Genomic DNA, 13,110 nt, shown 5'->3' with positions numbered 1-13,110 from the left:
TGGGGATCGTCTGCGGGGCCACCAGGTGGGTACAACCCACCTGGGCACGCCAGGAGAGGGGGGCATGCCCTGGTGGGTTGTGCCCACCCAGGTGCCCCTCTCCGGTAGGTCTTGGCTCCATAAATTCTTATTATTGATATAAAAAATCCTCGCAAAGTTTCGTTCCATTCCGAGAACTTCTATTTCTGCACAAAAACAACAACATGGTAGTTCTGCTGAAAACGGCATCAGTCTAGGGTTAGTTTGATTCAAATCATGCAAATTAGAGTCCAAAACAATAGGAAAAGCGTGAGAAAAAGTAGATACGTTGGAGACGTATCACTTCCAAGTCCTAGTAGGAATCCCTTTCCTTTTCGGAGTAGGAGAGAAGGAAAGAGGGAAAGAGAGAGGGAGTAGGAAAAGGCAAGGGGGGCGCCGCCCCTTCCCCTAGTCCAATTCGGACCCATGGAGGGGGGCGCGCGCTACCTCCCCTTGGCCTACTTCCTCTTTTCCCGTATGGCCCAATAAGGCCCATTACTTCTCTCGGTGAATTCCCGTAACTCCCCGGTACTCCGAAAAATACCCGAATCACTCGGAACCTTTCCGATGTCCGAATATAGCCTTCCAATATATGAATCTTTATTTCTCGACCATTTCGAGACTCCTCGTCATGTCCGTGATCTCATCCGGGACTCCGAACAAACTCCGGTCATCAAATCACATAACTCATAATACAAATCGTCATCGAACATTAAGCGTGCGGACCCTACGGGTTCGAGAACTATGTAGACATGACCGAGACACATCTCCGGTCAATAACCAAGAGCGGAACCTGGATGCTCATATTGTCTCCTACATATTCTACGAAGATCTTTATCGGTCAAACCGCATAACAACATACGTTGTTCCCTTTGTCATCGGTATGTTACTTGCCCGAGATTCGATCGTCGGTATCATCATACCTTGTTCAATATCGTTACCGGCAAGTCTCTTTACTCGTTCCGTAATGCATCATGCTGCAACTAACTCATTAGTCACATTGCTTGCAAGGCTTATAGTGATGAGCATTACCGAGAGGTCCCAGAGATACCTCTCCGAAACATGGAGTGACAAATCCTAATCTCGATCTATGCCAACTCAACAAACACCATTGGAGACACCTGTAGAGCATCTTTATAATAACCCATTTACGTTGTGACGTTTGATAGCACACAAGGTGTTCCTCCGGTATTCGGGAGTTGCATAATCTCATAGTAAAAGAACATGTATAAGTCATGAAGAAAGCAATAGCAATAAAACTAAACGATCATTATGCTAAGCTAACGGATGGGTCTTGTCCATCACATCATTCTCTAATGATGTGATCTCGTTCATCGAATGACAACACATGTCCATGGCTAGGAAACTTAACCATCTTTGATTAACGAGCTAGTCAAGTAGAGGCATACTAGGGACACTATGTTTGTCTATGTATTCACACATGTACTAAGTTTCCGATTAATACAATTCTAGCATGATAATAAACATTTATCATGATATAAGGAAATATAAATAACAACTTTATTATTGCCTCTAGGGCATATTTCCTTCAGCTCCCGGTCCCTATCATCGGTGACCTCGTTTGGTTCGGCCGGCCTCGCCGCGTATGCGGTGGAGAGGCGACGGTGGTGTCCTCGTGACTGTGGTGGCGCAGGTGGCATGGTGGAGCTGCCGGTTGGTCCTGGGTTGTGGGTATGAGGGGTAGGGCGAAAACCCTCTCGGGTCTGCCCGGCACCGACACGATGACGCCTGCGGGCGCCATCAACCTTCTTGAAGGGCATCGGGAGTACCTCTCCTTCGCTTCCCTCCGTGTACTTGGAGAAATCCTAGGATTTCGTCTGGGCAGCAGCGTCGTCGTCGTCGCGGTCCTTCTTGAAGGTGTTGCTTGGTACGCGACGACTCGGTGGCTTTGAAGTGTGGTGGATGTTTTCGGTGGGCGCAGCAGTTGCGGGATGCTTCAGCTTTCGTTGATCCGGTGCTGCTGGCATTTCTTTCTCTTGCTTTTCTCTTGCTTTTCTTTTGGGCGTGATTGTGCTGTTTGCCCCAGCGTCGAACTATGTGGCGGTTTGCTTTATATAAGCGGGGCGAAAGCCTTTTTCGGTATAGCTTAGCGGTGAACGGCTTGATCTGCGACACATGGAAGATCGGTGCACATGGTCGTCTGGTGGCAACTCCAACCTGTAAGGCTGAGATGCTCTGCAATCTTGAAAGGTCCAAAGAACTTGAAGAAGGAGATCTTCAGGCACATACGTTTGACCACAATGAATTGGGCATGCATTTTGAGCTTGAGGAGGACCATCTGACGCACAGAAAAGTTGGCACTTGGTGCGACTGTGATCAGGAAAGTGCATGCAGCCCCAAGAGTTCTTATGTGGAACTCAAATGAAGCATGCTCTAGCTTATATGTTAGGCTATGAAGGATCAAGATCTTGAGAAGTTGATTACAAAAATATATATTAAAGATATGGATCTAAGTCGAGGTCATGATGTGATACCCATGTGGCCCTCAGACATCACCTCCTTAAGTCCAACTACGTCACCGACTACTTCAACAACCTCCATTGGCCCCTTGACAAAAGCTAAAGCTTACGAGCCGAGGTGACTCTATTCCTGAACACGTGCGACTTTTCACCATGTATGAATGGCTTGTTAACTCAAGTGGATACATATGTGTACTTAGGTATCCACAAGAACCACTATAGGTGTTGGTGGAGGTCGAAATCGAGGGAGGAAAAGATAAGCCCATGAAAAAGGACGGAAGGGTCACTGCAAGTAGCGCGAACAAACCGCGAATAAAGCATAGACTATTCTTTCGTCCCACGTCTCGCGTCCTTCCCTCTCCTCCCACGTCTAGAGCTCCTTTGCATGAAACCTTCCCTCTCCTCCCGCGCCCCCACCGCGTCCACATCTAGCGCTCGTCGACCCCACCCCCTCTCATCCACGACAACGATCGAAATTGGTTTGAAATTTGAACATTAGTCTACTATGATTATACTTGTTTTCTGTATTTTTTAGTTTTTTGGGCAGTTCAAATTTGAACAAATTTTGATAAAGTTTGAAATCTTGTTTTCTCTTTGCTCCTTGTTCAAAATTGGCTGAAATTTGAACATTAAACTTTTTTAACAGAAAGACTGTAAGGAGGCCCCAATAGTATAATTGCTGCAACAAACCCAAATTCTAGGTACCATGCTTTGACCTGGGTGGGTGGAAAGGCATCAGCCCCTTTCCACAACTAGGCTATGCTTTAGTCTGCTGAACAGTAGACTATTATGATTATACTTGTCTTTCTGTAACGTTCAGAATTTTTCTAGGCAGGTTAGTTTTTGGTCATTTTTTGGCATTCATACAAGATTGCATGGGGTACTAACATTTTGTTTTTTTACATATCTTGTATACCCTCACATTTTTATCATATGATAAAGATACATCATCAAATTAAGTGTATGCCATTTTGTCTAGAGACGAAGCAAAGATGAGACATATGATCAATTGCAATCTAAGGTGAGGCATTTTTGCCTAGACAAAGTAAGGATGGGGAAATGATGGGAGCTCCTATATGGCGCTTACAACGCTACTACATCAACCAACGCCTAAGCAGACGCCTTAATGGACCGCGGCACAAAAATAGCGATTGCCTCGCTCGGGTCGCTCAATCCCTCCTAGTTGCTGGTCTCTGTTTAAACACGACCATTGACCATTGATCATCGACTTTCCATAAAAAAATCATGGATCTGAAAATGCGAATTCGGAAAAAGTTCACAAAATTTAGAAAAGAAGTTCTTAAATCTAGAAAAAAATTCACAATTTCTTATATAAAAGTGCATAAAAAGTTGAAAAGGTTCACTATTTTGGAAAATGTTCGTAAATTTGAAAACTTTTTCAAAAAATTGAGAAAAACCATGATTGTGAAAAAAAGTTCACCAAAAATTGAAAAAGGTTCATGATTCTGAAAAAAAGTTTGCAAGTTAGAGAAAGAGTTCATAGATTTGAAAATAGTTCACAAATTTGAGGAAAAATCTCATAATTTTGAAAAGGTTCATGGATTTGAGAAAAGTTGATGATTTTTGAAAACTTCCAGGAAAAAGAAAATATAAACAAAAATAAGAAAGGAAAAGAAAACAGAAACAAAAGGTGAAAAAAAACAAAAAGGGAAAAAAGATAAACCAAAAAACAAGTGAAACCGGTGCAAAAACAGGAAAAATACCGCCCGAAAAAAAAAAGAACCTACAAACCCGACAAAATAAAAACATACATGGGCCGGTCCTTTTTCTACCTAGTGCCGTGAGCTGGACAGTTAACAAAATCTATATCTAATAATAAAGGACTATTTGTTTCTCTATTTTTTCCATACATCATTTCGTTGCACGTAGCATTTTGTCTAAAAAGAAGCGGTGTTTCATAGTTCGATTATGTAAATCCATCGCTCGCGATGATACTCCCGTCCGCCCACGTGCATACTATTTGTCCTTTGCCTAAACTAAGGAGCAGCCCTGTTGGGCCTTTTTCAGGGGTCATCGAACTAGACCACGCCGGGCCAAAACCAAAAAATGCTACCATGGAGGATCAAACTCTTATGGCCTCCCTTCGGTTCACAAGGGTTCAACCAATTCTCCTAGCTTTTATTGTGTTAAAAGACATGATTCACTTATTAATCAATAGTCTCACCTCTTTGTTTTACATTGGATCTCACCAATTTATATATGTCTGCGGTTACATAATTAATAAGCCCCTTTGAAGGAAAGAAAAAAATTACGATAAAACAGGATGATGTGTGGAGCATGTATGGTTGATTGGCTCTGATTTAAGCGGGACCATGAAAATATTTATGGGATGGTATAGGTTGAGATCAAAATATTTCATGGCTGATTGGCTCTAACTTAAGCGGGATTGTGGGAAAAAAAATATTCGGAGAATAGGCTGGGCAAAGTTGATCTTCAAAGAAGAGAACATGACCAGTGACGACCTGCGGGATATTGAATCAAAACATGCTTTGATTCATGTGGCAATGCCTACCCATTTAGTATTGGGCCGTCATCCCATGGATTACGTGTATGAGGTGCGTGTGAGGTGTGGCGTCGCCTCACGTCTTCAATAACAATCATGATGAGCAGTCAGCATCCATCACCAACACGTTCAAATCCTAGGTGATGCCTCGTAAATGCCCGCCTTGCTGGACAAGTTGTCGTCTTTCGCCAATGCACGAGAAGGGTTCGGTCAGAATCAAAATTGAAATCCATTTCTTCATTGCAATGCACGGGTTCTTTGCTTTTTTTTTTGAGGTAAAACCCCCATATATTAACTCATAACGTTCATGGGGATAATTACAGGGTCGTGCGGGGTGCCAAACCACACATGCTAAAGCACGTGCCTCAAAATTACTCCTCCTACTTTCAAAGCGGAACAAGCATGTCCCAAAATCAGCTTTTCGGGCTATGATCTCCTTCACTATGGCTTCATTTCTTCCTCCCGTACCTTCTGAAATGTCCTTCACTATGGTGCACGGGCTCTTTGCTTTAGGACTTCGGGCACTCGATGAATTGCCTCGAGAGATGGCCCGCGCACCTGGACAGTTGGGCTTGTAGATTTCCGAATCCAAGCCCATCCCCAGCTGAACCGAAGCACAAAAGCCCACTTTGCCGTTCTCTCTTCCCAGGCTTCGGATTTCCCCCCGCCGTCGCCGTCGCGGCGGCAAACCCCAAAAAATGGCGCCTCCTCCCCTAGACGACCTCACGCACCTGCTCGCCGAGGTGGCTTCCTGCCTCTCCCGCCCTCCCGGCGGCGCGGGCCCCTCCTCCGTGGCCGGCGACTCACTCTCCGCCTCCGTCTCCTCCCTCGCGGCTGCCCTCAACCCCCGCGCCGCCGCCCCTGCCTCCTCCGGAACCAGGGTCCTCGACGCCGCGCTCTCCCTCATGTGCTTCGACCCACAGGAGGCAATCCCCCCCTCTCCCCCAATCTCCTTGCCCTCCCTGCGAGCCTTGGTTGGTGCTGATGTGCGTTCGCATTGCAGGTGGATAGGGCTCGCCTGGACTGCCTCGTCCGCACCGCAGTCTCCGCGCTCTCCGATCCGACCTCGTGCCGAGTGGCCCGGACCGACGACCGCGCCGAGATGCTCTGCGTCGGGAGCTCCGTCTCGCCCCGGGACTGCCGCGAGCTGGTCCGCTCTTGCGCCGCCCTCGTCGAGAAATTGTGGGGCCGTGATGGTGAGATTTCTCCCCTTCCTCTGTTCTCCCCGAATAGCTTGCAGTAGACTGCAATGCTGCCACTTTCAAACGAACTTTAGGAGGCTGCTGTATAATTAACATTCAGATCTACATTCCTTGCAATTCAGTGCTCACTTCATGAAATTTTGTGTTCGCCCCCCTCACTTCCTCAGGCTGTAGGTCAACAATATGTTACGTGTTGGTGTTGATGTTCATGTATTGTGACTTTCTATTGTGCAGCTGCGGGGCATTCCTATGACCTGTTGCATGCTGCTGTGAAAACAGCCCTGTTATCCCCTCGTTACCAGTGTCTCTTTCCTTCGCCATATTACAGAGAAGATGGAGAAAGCAGTTGCGAGATGGGTACCATTTCTCTGGATGTAACAACCCATCCATCTTATCAAGTGCTTCCCAATGATGGCTCAATCCCGCCGAGTTATGCTTGGTACAGTTATACATGGACCAACATAGTACTAGCATTAGCTTTAAGGATGTTGTATGATATTCGTTTACATTGAGCTGTCTTCTAGTGATGTTTTGGCTGCGAACATGATATAGAATAATAAGGCAATATATGCTAAAGTCCAACATGAATCCCAGAAATGTACACCGATCTTAACCCTCTCTTATCAGAAAAATCGTACTGTTTTGTCACTAGTGCAATGTTGAGTTATTGGCATTCTTTTTTACCTTATCCGTGCTTACATCAGGTGGTCATTTATCCTGTTGCCTGATTTGAGAAAAAAAAATCCTGCCATTCTTTTACATATTTCACTGATTTGTTTTTTGTTTTTCGTTTGTGTGTGGCAGGGCCCTTTTGTGGCATTACGACCCATCAATTCTGAAACATGATCTTTCAGAGATGCTACGAGAAGCAATCACAAGGCCTTTGCTTTGTATGAGAAAAGAATTACATGATCGGGTAGCATGGCGTGTGATTGTAATATGCTTAGTTTGCTCCCCACCAGCGTTCTTGGAGATGCGATCATTATTCCATATATGGTTTCTTGCGACGTAACTTCACACCTCATAATACTTGTACTAGCTTCTCTATTTTTTGTTTGTGACTCTGAGTTTGTTGTGTTTATGTCAGTTGGCATCTCGAATAATTTTCACACTTGCAATTAAACTTGCACACGGTACAATTAAAGGTGTATGTCTTGAGCATGCAGCTAGCAAAGTTGAAGTTCATTATTAGAAAATAGGGTAATGTGCATGGCCAAGTGAACTCTTCAAAGCTTGGATTTAGACTACCTCAAAGCTGAATTAACAGATTCATGTTTTGTAACATTTTGAAATTCATCATCTGTTAGTTATTTAATCTTCTGTAAATGGAAACTTTATTAACCAGAGAGTTCATTGTTTAATCTTCTGTAGCATTCCTTCCTCCTGTTCTAAATGGTAGACCCACGGCACTATTATGGATCCACACGGTTCTGCATGTTGTCTGAATGCATTACACATTCTGGGCTTCTTGTTTGTGGAGATCTCTTTTACAATTTTTTCTTATTGGTGTATATCATTTTTGTTTGCAGGGGTATGGGTTCTGTGCTAGGACTTTGCACAGCAGTGGTATCATCAGTATTAGATATTCTTCTCGAGCCTATGGGATGGGGAATATCCATGGAACTGGGACAGAAATTTCCCTTTACACATGCTTATTTCCCAAGCCAACAAAGGGACTTACTTGCCATACTAACTGGAACCATATCATGCAGACGATTTTTGGATCTTGTTTCTTGCATAGAAGCTATGGTTTTCTTGGGTAAAGCAAGCAGTGACAACTCTTCATTGAAAATACAATCACAAACATCAAAAGGGTCACACTTTCGCATGAAACAACCATCAAAGGGATTGGTCAAATTCAAATACAGTTCTGCCTGGTATGCTTATTAACATGCAAACAATAATATCCAGATATTGAGCATGCTGTTCAACTCAAAGCTAGTTGCTCCTGCTCTGTGGTGCTGCAGGTTGACAATTACGAACTTCCCTAACTGGTTCATTTTTGCCAGTGCTCTACTATTTCACCAGGAAGGTTCACAAGGTTATTTATCAGAAGTATTATCTGAGGAGAAAACTGCTGAATCAATAAGCGATATCAGTCTTGCTCAGAAGGCAGCATTTTACCTTTCATGGGTGTTATGCCCTTCTAATGTTGATGAGTGCCAGATGCTAGCTAACAATATGGTGGAGTTATCACATTCTTGGGCCAGGAACAACAAAAAGCGCCCAAGTAATGCACACCATAGCAGTACAGTAAATCACCGGAGGAGACTGCGCGTACCCACAGTTGGGGATACAGAGAAACTTCATGCGTCAACCAACCCTGTCAGTTCCTTTATTAGAGATTTTGATGATCGCTGTGTGAAGTTTTGTCGCATAACTGCTGTCAGTCAAGTGCAAGGTGCAGAACAATTAGACGTCCCTCTCTCATGCCCTAATTTTCTGCATTTACGGGTTCCTCTAGGGGTTCTGCTTGTGTCCTCTGCTTGTATTAGTGAGCAAGACTGTAACGTGCTTCTGCACTACGCAAGCACTGGTCTGGTTCTGGAGTCAAAGGAAGTGCAGACAAAAAGGAAAGATCAGGCTGGTAATGATGTTTTTTCATCCAGTCGTGGAGGTTTTACTGAAAGATCGGCTTTCAGTGGTGCATGCCTCATCTTTGGCTGGCTTGACATTATTGAGGATATGTCCGCAGTGATCTTTGAATGTGAAGATACATGTCGTCATTTTGTCAGTCAACTCAGAACCAAGACAGGCCCATACCTGCTGAAGTGTGTAAATTTATTTCTGAATGAGGCGGGTCATGATAAAGATTTTGTAATCGATCTTCGTGACAGATTGTTAGACTGGATTAATGAAGGGCAGAGTTTTGATGGTTGTGAGGCATTCAAAGACGTTATCGTTCAAATGAACGCAAAAATTCAGCCCTCTTCATAGCAGTTATCAGGGATTTTATGTAACTGTGATTGTGTCCGGATGGGTTCCTGGTCTCCTGGTGACTGTACTGCTGGATGTGAACTGTGGAGTTAAAACATATCCATTCAGCTCTTGGTCAGTCTTATCAGAATTCTGTACCACAAGTCCTAGCTATTCAAGCAGTGCAACTGTACAAGCAATTCTGATCAGTTCTACCCGTGTAGATATTGTTGTAAAGTAGCATCTGTCAGGTTTAGATATTGTAAAGTAACATCTGTCAGGTCTTGATAGTGTAAAGTAGCATCTGCAAAACATAAATTGGGCCAGGCAAAGTAGTAATACTGCATTCATGTGCAAATTTAGCTGTCGACTCCATTCCGGATGTTTCCAGTTCATTTCTTCTGTCATGGCTAAATATAGATTCTTGTGTTTGAATTATAGAAATTAAATGGTTGTAGTCACCAGTTTATGTTTAGTAAAGCTATCATCAGTTACTATCAATTTTCTACCCGTCTGCAAGAGATATTAGCTATTTCTATCTAGACTGAGCCACTGATGTACTATATTTTACATGACATGCACATGCTACTCTGCATCTCTTGCTGCTGCACTGCTGTTACTGAGCCAACTATTCTTGATGTGCACTAACTACTTCACTGTACCAGTTCCAGTGCAAACATTTGGTGTTGCATTATTGCAGCTTTGAGCTGCTTGGGGTGATCAAACTGCTTTTGTAATAGATAGAAATGACCTCAATATACATTCTTCTCGCCTGCCTTTTTATGGTCCTATAAAGCAATTTGTAACCTTGTAGGTGAACTTTATCATTTTCTTTGCTGTGCAGATTGCAGACCACTGAGAAGAAGGAAAAACTCAAACAAAGTTTAAGGAAACTTCATATATTATATCAGACGCAAGAAATGGAATCATAGTTTAATTTGGTTTGTTAGTGCTATTTGTGCCATACAGCAGTTCCAGGTAATTTATTTCTGAATTTAAATTTCTTGAGTTAATGTTTCCTCTTAATTATATAGTATTTCAAATTTGTTACTCGGTGATTGGATATGGTCAACTAAGACATTGATATGTTTGCACAGCCTATTTAGTAGACTTGTGACCACGCTGGAGAACTTTTTTATGTATGCTTCTCTTGTTACATATGTAAAGTAGAAAAAGTTATGAATGACAATACTTACCTCCTGATTATATTATTAAGGTATCTGGATGTGATGGACAAAAGTATAATAATATGTTTATTTTGTAGGGCATAGTTTTTCTGAAATATTTTTATATATGTATGCATAGAGAATACAAAATTTCCCGCAAAGAAAAAAGAGAGAATACAAAATTTCGAAAGTTTGCATCCTCCTCTACTTTAGGCCGTGCTTGGATTTGTTGTAATTAAATACGGAGGTGTATATTTTACACCTGTATCTTACCGGCCGCTTAGCAATTCTCCGACGGAAATAAAATGATGAGCCGAGACCTGTATTCTTTACAGGTGTATTTGAAAAGAACAAAACGATCCAAACAGGCCTTACATTTCTTGGAAAGTACAATTCATTAACTTTGGGGGCTTTGCTCAGTTTAAGATATAACTGCTTTTTATCTAAATGTCGCACAACCGGAGTTATTATGTACTCCCTCCGTAAAGAAATATAAGAGCGTTTTGATTACTAAAGTAGTGATCTAAATGCTGGACGAGGATTTGGAGCACTCGGGTGCTCCGCACCCCTATACGAACAATTCATTCAAAAAAATACCGAGAAATTTGAAAAAAATCTGGGATTTTGGGATATCAAACTTGGGTTCCCGATCTACTCCCGTGTGAAATTTCGTGAAATAATACCAGGAAACATATTCGTGGCAAAAAAGACAAAAATTTCCTATGTATAGAAAAAAACTGTTTGGGTAGATTTTTGTTTGGACAATATTTCCTTCGCCACGGATACGTTTTCGGGAATTATTTCACGAAATTTCACACGGGAGTAGATTGGGAACCCAGGTTTGATATCCCCAAATTTCAGTTTTTTTTTTTTTTGATTTTTTGGTATTTTTTACGATTATTTTTCGTATAGGGGTGTGAAGCACCCAGGAGCTCCTGTGTATTTTCCTCTAAATGCTCTTATATTTCTTTACAGAGGGAGTAGTTCGTACTTGCATGCTTCGAAAGCCCTAAACTGAGCTGCTTTTTCGGGTTAGGTGACCTTTTATTGTTAGTCAACACTCGGATACATATCAATTTTTAGAATAGTAGCCTCTTCTGACCAAGTTGCACATATTATGTGGCCGAAATGCCAGTCAACAATACATCAAAATCACAATTATAGTAGCTGCTTGTTTTTGGTTGTTAAGGAAAAATGCATCTGCAACCACAGTGCCAAATATGTTTGTGGAGAGTGCCTGGCTGCACAAGTTGCACATTAATGGACGCAGCGACCGGTGCCACTTGTAACCGTTCATATCTGGGCAGCTGCTGCATCACATCGATCGTGTCCGGAAGACTAGGAACCATTAACTGTACTGTATATCCCATGGTTAAGGCTCACCCGTATTAATTAGTGACGTCGACACATGGATGACGGCCATTCAAACATGTACTTACTTTGGGCAGTCTTAAGAAAAAGACACCGATATCTTGCACATCTGCTTATATTGCAAAACAATTTTTCAAACCCAATGAAACTGTTATTTTTGTTATGGATTGACTGGTCGAAAACAAACATTAATTTTTCCGTATTTGATTGAACTATTTTCAAAAGGTTATTATCAAAGTTTTAATTTCTTTTACCAAAAGTACTTTTAAAATGTCATGCTTTTGTGTAGCCGATCTAATAAATTCTACTCCAAGTTCATCTTGTTTTTAGTCAGTTAGTGTGGCACAGCCTTGCAGGTAGGTAATTAGGGTATCATTAGTACACAATAGCACCACTGAAGACGCCCTGGAGCCTACCTGCATAGCGATGCAACAAGCTGGACGGGTGGCAATTAAACAAGGGAACTATACGATTAAGCAGTGAGTGGCCCATAAATCATCAATTAAGACAGCCATATGTCGAACCATTGGAACGTATGGTTCTGACTTGTGTAAATACATTACCTTCAGTTTTAATGTATAGTAGGATAGATTTATCAAATTAGATCAAGGGTTGTTCTGTTTGTTATGGTCTTGCAGTAGAAATTACTCCCTCCGTTTCTAAATATAAGTCTTTTTAGAGATTTTAATTGGGACTACATACGGATGTATATATACGTACTTTAGAGTATAGCTTCAGTCATTTTGTTCCGTGTGTAGTCCATATTGGAATCTATAAAAAGACTTATATTTAGGAATAGAGGGAGTACATATCTTGCTAAAACCTAATAATGGTGCTACGAGGCAGTTGCTAAAACCTATTGCATTTGTTATTTTGCGGAAAAAAATTACATATAGATCTCACACATCAAGTATAAATAATTGTGGAGTTGGATGTTTAATAAATGTTTGAAGCACAAGATTCACACGTCGTACTTCAATGTCATTCATCTAGTGAATTTTATTGTGCCAATCAACTAATGGTACAGCCTTGCATGTTCGGGTATCGTTAACACACAATAGCACCACTGAAGACGCCCTGGAACCTACCTGCATAGGCATAGCGATCCAACAAGTTGGACTGGTACGGCTCATGCACCGGCGCATAGTTGTATGAGAGTGAATTATGGATTAAGCAGTTAGTGGACCATGGGTTATCAATTAAGTTAGGCTGTCCATATGTTAGAGTACGTAATGGGCCTAATGGCCTAGACTAACGGGCTATACCGCCAGCCCAAAGGCCCCCGGCCGGCCCTCTCGCGCCCTCCTTCTAGCAGCGCCATAACACCATATTATTGTGTTGAATCATTGGAACTATGGACGTGACTTGTGTAAAGATACAACCTTCAATTTAACTGTACAATATGACATATGCATCAAAGTCGAACAAATCGG

The 13,110-nt window shown here is 42.3% G+C and overlaps 1 protein-coding gene across 9 annotated transcripts; it reads left to right on the top strand.

The window, feature by feature from the left end:
- The first annotated feature begins 5,335 nt into the window (after nucleotides 1–5,335).
- Nucleotides 5,336–10,640, top strand: LOC109770012 (uncharacterized). Of its 9 annotated transcripts, XR_012205601.1 has the most exons (6): nucleotides 5,368–5,948; nucleotides 6,026–6,218; nucleotides 7,029–7,232; nucleotides 7,754–8,101; nucleotides 8,192–9,275; nucleotides 9,985–10,640. XR_012205601.1 is itself a non-coding variant. In XM_073511060.1 (5 exons), exons 3-5 carry the CDS (start codon nucleotides 7,081–7,083, stop codon nucleotides 9,159–9,161), a joined length of 1,428 nt encoding a protein of 475 aa, XP_073367161.1. In that variant the 5' UTR covers nucleotides 5,366–5,948; nucleotides 6,026–6,218; nucleotides 7,029–7,080; the 3' UTR covers nucleotides 9,162–9,634. The 9 variants fall into 9 exon arrangements, 7 of the variants coding, with proteins under 7 accessions (XP_073367164.1, XP_073367166.1, XP_073367165.1 ...); XM_073511060.1 differs by lacking the exon at nucleotides 9,985–10,640 and having other exon boundaries at nucleotides 5,366–5,948; nucleotides 8,234–9,634; XM_073511059.1 differs by lacking the exon at nucleotides 9,985–10,640 and having other exon boundaries at nucleotides 8,192–9,634.
- The last annotated feature ends 2,470 nt before the right edge of the window (nucleotides 10,641–13,110 follow it).

The sequence above is a fragment of the Aegilops tauschii genome, chromosome 3 (genome assembly GCF_002575655.3).
Source record: "Aegilops tauschii subsp. strangulata cultivar AL8/78 chromosome 3, Aet v6.0, whole genome shotgun sequence".
Classification (NCBI taxonomy): domain Eukaryota; kingdom Viridiplantae; phylum Streptophyta; class Magnoliopsida; order Poales; family Poaceae; genus Aegilops; species Aegilops tauschii.
This window is presented reverse-complemented; position numbering and strand designations above follow the sequence as displayed.